At 48.0% G+C, this 10,474-nt stretch overlaps 1 protein-coding gene across 5 annotated transcripts in view; it reads right to left on the bottom strand.

Annotated features, from left to right (window-relative positions):
- The window catches only part of LOC140428279 (engulfment and cell motility protein 2), a 292,926-nt gene that overhangs the window by 70,799 nt on the left and 211,653 nt on the right, over positions 1-10,474 (bottom strand). For 3 of the 5 annotated variants that reach the window (XM_072514575.1, XM_072514577.1, XM_072514576.1), the window contains 2 exons: positions 6,600-6,678; positions 4,098-4,154 (listed from right to left, as the gene is read on the bottom strand). In XM_072514575.1, the coding sequence (XP_072370676.1) occupies positions 4,098-4,154; positions 6,600-6,678 (136 nt within the window). The remainder of the gene's footprint in view (positions 1-4,097; positions 4,155-6,599; positions 6,679-10,474) is intronic. The other 2 variants (XM_072514578.1, XM_072514579.1) reach the window with 1 other exon arrangement.

Genomic DNA, 10,474 nt, shown 5'->3' with positions numbered 1-10,474 from the left:
GCCTTGCCCCTCGCACCTTAAACCTATGCCCCCTAGTAATTGACCCCTCTACCCTAGGGAAAAGCTTCTGACTATCCACTCTGTCTATGCCCCCATAATTCTGTAGACCTCTATCAGGTCGCCCCTCAACCTCCGTCGTTCCAGTGAGAACAAACCGAGTTTATTCAACCGCTCCTCATAGCTAATGCCCTCCATACCAGGCAACATCCTGGTAAATCTCTTCTGCACCCTCTCTAAAGCCTCCACATCCTTCTGGTAGTGTGGCGACCAGAATTGAACACTATACTCCAAGTGTGGCCTAACTAAGGTTCTACACAGCTGCAACATGACTTGCCAATTCTTATACTCAATGCCCCGGCCAATGAAGGCATGCCGTATGCCTTCTTGACTACCTTCTCCACCTGTGTTGCCCCTTTCAGTGACCTGTGAACCTGTACACCTAGATCGCTCTTGACTTTCAATACCCTTGAGAGTTCTACCATTCACTGTATATTCCCTACCTGCATTAGACTTTCCAAAATGCATTACCTCACATTTGTCCGGATTAAACTCCATCTGCCATCTCTCTGCCCAAGTCTACAAACGATCTAAATCCTGCTGTATCCTCTGACAGTCCTCATCGCTATCCGCAATTCCACCAACCTTTGTGTCATCTGCAAACTTACTAATCAGACTAGTTACATTTTCCTCCAAATCATTTATATATACTACGAACAGCAAAGGTCCCAGCACCGATCCATGCGGAACACCACTAGTCACAGCCCTCCAATTAGAAAAGCACCCTTCCATTGCTACTCTCTGCCTTCTATGACCTAGCCAGTTCTGTATCCATCTTGCCAGCTCACCCCTGATCCCGTGTGACTTCACCTTTTGTACCAGTCTACCATGAGGGACCTTGTCAAAGGTCTTACGGAAGTCCATATAGACACCATCCACTGCCCTACCTGCATCAATCATCTTTGTGACCTCTTCGAAAAACACTATCAAGTTAGTGAGACACGACCTCCCCTTCATCCAAGTCATTAATATAGATTGTGAATGGCTGAGGGCCAGCACTGAACATTCCTGCACTCCACCAGTAACAGCCATCCTGAATGTGGTGTTTATTTTCACTGTGCTTTTTTGCCCTTCAACACCACAAGTCCTTAGCACTTACAAAAACTTTTGTATGGCATCTTATCAAAAGCCTTCTGAAAATCCAAATATACCATATCCTCCCTGTTACAGCTTCAAAACATTCTGATAAATTTGTCAAACATGATTTTTGTTCCATAAAAAGTGTGGACTCTGCCTCATCATATTATGATTTTCTAAATGTCCTGTTACTCCATAGCACCAACAAAGTTTAGGAGAAGTTCGCCAGAGTGGTCAGTTCCAATGCTCCTCAGAAGAGGACCACAATCCAGTGCAGAAAAAGGCCTCTCTTATTTCTTATATACATGCTGCTCAGTCAAGCAACGTCTTGATTTTACAATTCTCATCTGTGTTTTCAAATCCCTCCGAGGCCTCGACTCTCCCCATCTCTTTAACCTTCCTCTGGTTCCATAACCCTTCAAAATTATCTCTACTCATCGAATTCGGGCCTCTTGGGAAAACTGAAGACCGGTTCCAAACTTCATTCCCTAGCTACTGACTCCGCACCTCTCACTGGCCCCAATTTTAATTACCTACTTCATTGATCATCTGACCTAGTGTTCCTTAAACCAGCTCTCCCGAGTCCATCCCCCCAGACAACGTCTCGTGAACGGCGTGCTGGACAGGGTGGCACGGCAAGGCATGTGCCACCACCAAGACGGCCGGGGCCCTCTGGACCCAGGTCTCTAGTGGACGCCGGCCAAGGGCATCAAAGGATCGCCCCCACCTCTGATGTGCATCCTGGGAAAACACCTAGTCTTAGCCGGAGAGCACGGGGGTGGGGAGAAGAAGAGAGAGAGAGTCACCATCGGGAGCTAGAGATGGTTGGGGTCATGATTGTACAACATTAAAACTTGTTACATCCAATACATGTGAAGGCTTTGTCATGTTACTCCGCACCGCGGGCCGGCCTGCACCTTCCTCCCCCAGGCTCGCAGCTACACGGCCTGGGCCCCCTCCCAAGGCATACCCATGCAGGTGATGGGTGTGAGCGTGCACTTAGCAGACAGACAGGAGTCAGACTATCGCATAGATTGAGGAGCACCAGAGCTCAGCTCACAGTGGGTTATCGTCCCTGGGAGGGTGGAACAGGGCAATTGGGGGGGGGGCGCGGTTGGGAGAGAAAAGAGAGAGACGATGGGTGGAAAGGGGAGACGGGGAGAGATGATGGATGACGCCACGTCCTATAAGCGGGCGAGAATGAGGGCCTCCCTAAACCTCTGAGTATCCCTCTCCCGCTATCTAACCGGCCCGCTCGTTTTCGTGCCAGGCCGATAGATCACACCCTTAAAAAAATCCAAATAATTCCTCCCCCCTGCCCTTTCCCCATGCCAGGGAAATGTTTCCCTTTCAACTGTTGATGCAATTCTAATTTGAAAATTACTACCAAATCTGCTTGCATCATCACCCTTTCAGCTTGCAGACCCTTTCCCGATCACAGTAACTCACTGCGTCCGAAAATGCTCATCTCCCAGATGACTCAAGTGTAAACAGCTTCTTTACAGCTGTTCCATCAAAACTCTGACAATTTTGAAAGGCTTCGAGAAATCTCCCTCAAACCTGGAAATGGAAAACGACGCCATCTTTTCATTTCTGTCCTTTTGCTTCCCATGACACTTTTGAGAGAATATAACTGATCAATGGCCACTGCCACATGTCCTGAGCAGAGCATGGCTTCCCAGTTAGTCTGCAAGCAGTTTTGAAGCACCCATTTAGTTTCACGCCTCCAAAGTTATGCTGTCTACACACTAACTCGCACCAAGTCACATTCACTCATCACCCTGATGCTGATGGTCCAGGACTGATATAGATTTAAAATTCTCACTCTCTAGTTTAAAATCTCTGCATGGCCTCTCCTCTCCCTAGCTCTGTAACCTCTTCCAATTCTGGCATTTAGTCCACCCCAGGATTTTAAACCGCTCCACCATTGGCAGCCGTGTCTTCAGCTACTCAAGTCCGAAGTTCTGGAATTCCCTTCTGAAACCTCTCCGTCTCTCATTCCTTAATTAAGATGTTCCTGAAAACTTACCATTTTAACTACCTGTCTAGGTATCTCTGTTATGTAACTGGTTTCTAAAAGGTAGAACCTGGAGAACTTGGGAATGAAGGGTTCCAGTAAAAAAAAAAAAAAAACTTGTCCGAACTGGTCTTGTAACATCTTAAAATGCAACTCCAATGTGACTGGTGCCAGTACAATTGATTATTACTGGGTTTTGACATTTTTAAACCGATTTTTCCAGTCCAAAGATGTTCCAGTTAAATTGCCCCTTAGTGTCCAGGGATGTGTGGGTTAGGTGGGGCTGCAGGGTATAGGGTGGAGGCCTGGGTAGGGTGCTCTATCAGGTGGTCAGTGTAGACTCAACAGACTGAATGGCCTCCGTCTGCATTGTAGGGATTCTATGATTTCCTTCCGTGGAATATTTTATTGCATTAAAAGGCTCTATAAGAAGTACTGGTTGTTGTAATTTCCACCTATTCTCTTGTGCCTATTACCTAATAAGACCAGCAATGTTTTGTTAACATTTTCAGAAGAACATTGGGCAGTAGCAATCTTGGCTGACACGCTGGGTTCTAGGGATGAAAACTCTGAAAGGTAAAGGAAATGCAGACGGCTTTGGAAATAGGATTAAATGAGAAAGCTGTGTGGTGGTGAAAGTTGAAAGTTTAAAAAGCTATCTACAATGCCAGAGAGTCAGAACCCTATCTTAATCCCAAAGCATGATAACAGCTGTAGAAATCAGTGTCATTGGCTGAATGAGAACTAACAAACTGGCTCCAAGACCAGTTGCAGCTTAACAAAGGAGATGAGAGTAGACAACCACATACAGCAGCAACTAGCCACAATATCACAAAGACATTTTCGACGTGCAGATGAAGCTCGAGGAAGAAAGATAACCAGTGTTCCATTACGGCCTGCTCTGGCACTGAAGCCTTTGAAATGACTGGCATTAATCATTACTTACTGTCAAAGGCAGATCGCGACCAGATTCCTCCCCTTCTGAGGAGGAGGCAAGGACAGACTGTCGGTTACAGCAGAGACCAAAGCAATAGCGTCACATCAACCGGCCGTATCCACAGAGCATGAGTTAAGAGTAGCAACAAGAAGAGATAAGCGGTTAGTATGAGACAGGAGAGAGCATAATAGAGGCAAAGGGGTGTGTGGGAGAGGTGGTGGAAAGGATCATGTGCATGCATCCATTATAGTTTCATGGGGATGAAAATCCAAATCCCTAGCCGGGAGGTGCTTAATGTCAAAAACTCGACACAGCTCGCTGGGAGAATTGTCACTCGGAATCAGTGGGGGACAGTAAGGTGAAGTACAATTCTACATTCTCCCACATCCTCATATTTTCCGTAACTAACATTTAGGAAAAATATTAAAGCCATGAAGGGCAGCATGGTGGTGCAGTGGTTAGTACTGCTGCCTCACGGCACCAAGGTCCCAGGTTCGATCCCGGCCCCGGGTCACTGTCCGTGTGGAGTTTGCACATTCTCCCCGTGTTTGTGTGGGTTTCACCCCCACAACCCAAAGATGTGCAGGCCAGGTGGATTGGCCACGCTAAATTGTCCCTTAATTGGAAAAAATAATTGGGTACTCTAAATTTATTTTTTAAAAAAGAATATTAAAGCCATGGAGTGGGTAGAGAAAAAAATCACCAAGATGATACCAAGGATGAGACTTTATCTGCAAGGGATAAAAAAAGGGGCTGCTTCGATTGGAGTAGAGAAGGTCAATAGGGAATCTGGTAAAGGCGTTCAAAATAATAAAGGATTGGATAAACTAAATTGGTGGGGAATAAAACAGGAATGGTAGTGATTAAATTTTAAGATAATCAAAAGAAAGAGAAGATAAGATTGCTGGACTTTTATTTTATATATATATATCCAGAGGGCGCTTAAATCCTTCCAAAATCAGTCCAACGTGGATTCTAAAGCAGAAGTGAATAATTAGTTTAAAACTTAAAATTTGAAAAACATTGGGGGAAGGTACAAGGCTCTTTCAGAAGGTACAGTTGCAAAACTGTTATGTATGGAGTTCCAGGATTGAGACCTAGCAAGGAGGGAACGGGGATACATATCCACATCATGTTGGTGTATAACAGGAGGTACATCCAGCTTGGTTTGCACTTGGATGGTGGAATCAAGAATGATGTTACTGGTTATATAGAGGACTCATTATAATATGAATCCGAACCAGGACCAGGCTTCGCTGATCTCAGCAAGGCGAGTGATACATGGGCTACAGTTGGCCTCAGCACCTTTGATCGAGTAAGGGGAAGGGAATTGCAGCAAAGATTCTGTTCACTATCCAATGAGTTTTGTTGGTGAGAAGGGATGGACGCGAATGTCCAGCGAAGGATAGAATTGGGCTGAGCTGCAATTTCTCCGGGTGGAACAGTCCATTGATGTTCATCTTGCCTCCAAGGTGAGGAGGAGGAGGGGGGGGGGGGGGGGGGGAAGAAGAGAGCTGTATGCAGGCGGGAACTGTAACCCAGCAAATTGGAGTTTCGAACCTCCTCCAACCCACCAAGACCTTGGCATCACTCCAATTCTTCTCTCTTGAGGATTTCCCGCTTCCTCCCCCTTTATTTTTGACAGAGGAAAGTGCCTGGGTACTAAGCTCAAAAATTTACTCCTTAAACCTCTTCACTCACACTTGCTCTTTCCTCCTTTTTAAATGCTCCTTCAAAACATCTTTGAGCAGGCTGATGTATTGGCCTTTACCTCCCTGATAGCCCAGAGATAGGATTTTGTTGTGTTGGCAGAACTCAGAGCCACCGAAAGTAGGGGTGTGGGTGAGTGACCTGGCAGAATTCCTGAGGTTGGAGAAGGTTAGGTTTGCTTTGTGGGGGGTCAGTAAAGGCGTTCACTTGGAGGTGGAAACCATTCATCGATTTCTTCAAGGAGGATTGAGGGGTTAGCAAGGGGAAGGTTTTTTTTTTGGGGGGGTGGGTGGGTAAGGGGGTTGTTGTTGTCAGGGGTGTTGGAAGGTTCTGGTTGTTTATTGGGTTCATGTGTTCTTCTGATATTCTGTGTATATTTGTTAAATGCCTTGAATAAAAATATTTAAAAAAACATTTTACAGCAAGATTTAGTCACCTTTCCTAATGGCTCTTTGTCTTGCTCGATGTTAATTTGTCTTAATAAACTCTTGTAAAGAGTACCACATTTTAGGGGGGGGGGTGAGATCAATGCAAGTTGCTCCTGTTGGTGAGAGGAAAGTTGACAAAAAAAGCAGAGAGCAGCCATGAATGGAGGGTGGTTATAGTCGGCAGTAAGCAGCACAGTGGACCCTGTTAGTAAGAATACGGTTTAATGACATTCAACAAAGCAACTCTAATGGAGGATGTTTTAAGCCGATGACAGTACAGGATTGAGCAAGCTGCCAAAGGGATCTGAAGAGATCGTAGTGTGGAAAAAGAGACATCCAGACGGACAGTGACGCAGAGAGACAGAAGACTAACCTGCCTACGGTCCTCCGGTGCTTTCAGGAATAGAGCATTGATCAGCGCGATGGCATACGTCTGAATTTCCTGGTTTGATCTGTGGAGACAGTGGCAGGTCCAGAATTAATGTCCATCTGAGAATGTCCTGCTGTGGGTTCACCTTGTGTTGCTCACTTTCTCTCCATCTCAACCAGAGACATCAAACACTGCCAAAGCACCGTTACGACTTCCATAGCAGACAGATATCCAGCTACTTTACTCAGGCAGCACACTCATAAACCTGTGAAAGTGTGGAGTTTACCTGACATCTTTAGCATGTCTCAGAGCCACTCCCAGCCAAAGGAGTATCTGTTGCAATGTAACAGAGCTGCTAATTTGTGAAAAAAAGCAATGTGATAATCATCAGATCATCTGTTTCAGGTGTAGGTTAAATGCAACTAGCCAAGACACCACAGGAAAATCCCCTGTTTCCATTTGAAATAGTGCCATGGGATCTTTTACATGTAAATATAGAGCAGATAGGATCTTGATTTAATGTTTCACCTCCAAGCACTGACAGTGCAGCACTCTCTGAAAATGAATGGTGAACCTGGACTGAGTGGGTGCTGGACCCACAACCTTCCAAGTCAGAGATGAGAGTACTACCAACTGAGCCAATGATTAAATTCCTTGGCCAGCAATCAAACACAAGTAACAGCAATGAGGGGGCCAAATTCTGACTTCTGATCCATCAGGGACCTCCAGCAGGGCGAAGATCAAAATGGATAGATGACAATAAGAGCACCATCATGGGACCCAATATATGGCTGCTCAGATCAGGTTTTCAAATGGTCTAACGAAAGGTCATCGGCCTGAATCAATGGGCACAATTCTCTGGCCTCATTGCGCTCTCACTCGAGCAAAATGAGTTTGGTGAATAGCGGGAGAGGCCGAAAACGAGAATCGTGTCAGGCGCCAAACAGCTTGCGATGCAACCGGCAGGCTCCCGTAAGCGAAATCAGGATCTCGCCGTAGCGTGGCGAGAAACCAATTATCATCACTTAAGCCCTATTTATATATAATTAACGGGAGCCACCCCATATCCAACGGCCTCCCGTCATTCAGCGGCCTCCCCAGCAAGTGGTCACCCTGGCACCGATTAGTACTCCTTTTGAAAAATGTGAACCAAGGGCGGCAAGGTGGCGCAGTGGTTAGCACTGCTGCCTACGGCGCCGAGGACCTGGATTTGATCTCAGTCCCGGGTCACTGTCTGTGTGGAGTTTGCACATTCTCTGTGTGTCTGCGTGGGTTTCACCCCCACAACCCAATGTTGTGCAGGTTAGGTGGATTGGCCACGCTAAATTGCCCCTTACTTGGAAAAAATTGGATACTCTTAAGTTTATATTAAAAAAAAGAAAAATGTGAACCAGTGGAAGGGCTGCTGAAGGGAGCTAAGCAGTTGAGTAGTCATCTTTGTTCATAAGCCAAGAGCCCGGGACGCTAGGCTTGCTACCCCAGTGCTTGGCGGCCATGGAGTGAGCGGTCAGAGATTTGGTAACTCCCGCTCAAGGTGGATTTTTTTGTTCCTTTCCCCGCTCGTGGGTTTTGGATGGAAAATAGTGTAGCAGTGCCAGGAGAAAGTGTGACCTCCTCTGGTGTGTCTGGTGGATGGATCCACGGCTAGGATGAGTCGAGAAGAAGGGAGCTGGAGGAGCAGGTGAATCTTCGTGCGCCACAAGACAAGATGGCGGAGGGCAAAGGGCCTGTTCTGCCCGCTCAGTGGTCAATGGAGCAGCTGGTGGACTTCTTAAATGAGAAGTTCAGCCAGCAGAGAAGGGAAGTCCTGGAGGACGTAGCCAAGGTGGTAGAGCCGCTCAAAGTAGGGATTGACCACATGGAGCAGAGGCTGGATTTCCACGGCCAGGCAATCCAGAAAGTGGAGGAGACGGTGGAGGGGCACGAGGAGCAGTTTGCCTTGTTGGCGGCTGCGATGGAGGTAATGCGGGAGACCCAAAAGAGGCTGAAGGAGAAGGTGGAGGATCTGGAGAACGGATCCAGGAGGCAAAACCTGCAGATTGTGGGGATGCCTGAAGGCCCTGAAGGAGCGGAGGCTGGTGCGTATGCTGCCAAGATGTTGGAAAAGCTGATTGGGGAGGGGGCCTTTGACTGGTTCCCTGGAGGCCGACTGAGCGCACAGGGCACTGATAAGGAGGCCGCAGGCGGGTGAGCCACCAAGGGTAATGGCGGTGCGGTTGCACCGTTTCTTGGACAAAGAGAGATTCTTCGGTGACCGAGGCAGATGGGGAAGTGCACCTGGGAGAGGAATGAGCTGCGGGTGTACCAGGACCTGGGTGCAGAGCTGGCGAAGAGGCGGGCCAGGTTTAAATGAGTCAAAGCTGCCGTCTTCAAGAAGGGGTTGATGTTTGGAGTGCTGTATCCGGGATGACTTTCCAGAATCAAAGAATACTATTTTGGTATGCCAGAGGAGGCGATGGAATTTTTGAGAGATGATGGACTGGCAGGAGAAGGAGGACATTGAACCTTGGAGGAGCTGTGAGGTGTTTCCTTTTGGTGTTTTGGCGAGTTTTTTCTCTGTCGAGATGTTTTGTTGGGCTTGGTGGCGGGGTGCTTGGGGAGTATTAAGGTCGAGTGCACCTTTTTCTGTTCCGTTTCCTGAGGGTGTGCTGATGGGGAGGGGAGTAGGAAGTTGTGACCTTGGGTGGGGGCTGTCAAGCGAGCTGGGCGGGCTAGTTAACGGGAGTTAGTGGTGGGTGGTCAGGTGGTTGGTGCAGAGGGGGATGGGGTTTTTGTTTGGTTTGGGGGAGGGGTGTGCTGACAAGGAGCTGGTGCAAGGATTGGGGGCCCCCATTGGGATGAGGGAGGTGATGGAGAGCATGGGGGCAATGCAGGCAGGGAAGGCCCCAGGCCCGGATGGGTGTCCGGTGGAGTTTTCTAAAACATTTTTTGGGGGGGGGAATCTGGGGACGCTGCTGGTGAGGGCACATAAAGAGGCTATGGAGAGAGGAGCGGCAATAGTATTGCAGGCGTCCATCTCCCTCGTACTGAAGAAAGATAAGGATCTGGAGCAGTGTGGATCCTACCGTCCGATATTGTGGCTAAATGTGGTTGTTAAGTTGTTGGTGAAATTGTTGGCTTCTCAAATCGAGGACTGCGATCCAGGGGTGATACGATGAGGACCAAACGGGGTTTGTGAAGGGGAGGCAGTTGACGGCAAATGTGAGATTGCTTAACGTGATTATGATGCCCCCGGAGGGGCAGGAAGTGGAAGTGGCAGTGGCAATGGATTCAGAGAAGGCTTCCGACCGGGTGGAATGGGAATATCTGTGGGAGGTGTTCGGACAGTTTGGGTTTGGGCAGGGGTTTGTGGGCTGGGTCTGGTTGCTGTCTAAGGCACCGGCTGCAAGTGTGCGGATGAAACGGATGACTTTGGGATATTTTGGGACAAAGCAGGGGTGCCCGCTCTTCCTGTTGTTTTTTGCCATGGCTATAGAGCCATTAGCTATGGGGCTTAGAGCGTCAAGAGGTTGGAAAGGGATGTGTGAGGGAGTGAACACAGGGTTTCGCTGTATGTAGATGACCTGGTGTTATATATTTCAGACCCATTGGGAGACCTTGGCAGTATTATGGGGATTTTGGTCGGTTCTCCAGGTACAAGCTGAACATGGGAAAGAGCGAGGTGCTCCCGATAGAGACCAGGGGGCAGAAGAGGAGGTTGGGGAGCTGCCGTTCAAGGTGGTGGGGGCGAGTTCCAGGTACTTGGGCATCCAGGTGGCGTGGCTGCATAAGTTAAATTTGGCTTGGTTGGTGGAGCAGATGAAGGGGGATTTTAAGAGGTGGGATGGGTTTCATAGATTTCATAGAATTTACAGTGCAGAAGGAGTCCATTCGACCCA

Source organism: Scyliorhinus torazame, chromosome 8 (assembly GCF_047496885.1).
Source record: "Scyliorhinus torazame isolate Kashiwa2021f chromosome 8, sScyTor2.1, whole genome shotgun sequence".
Classification (NCBI taxonomy): Eukaryota; Metazoa; Chordata; class Chondrichthyes; order Carcharhiniformes; family Scyliorhinidae; genus Scyliorhinus; species Scyliorhinus torazame.
This window is presented reverse-complemented; position numbering and strand designations above follow the sequence as displayed.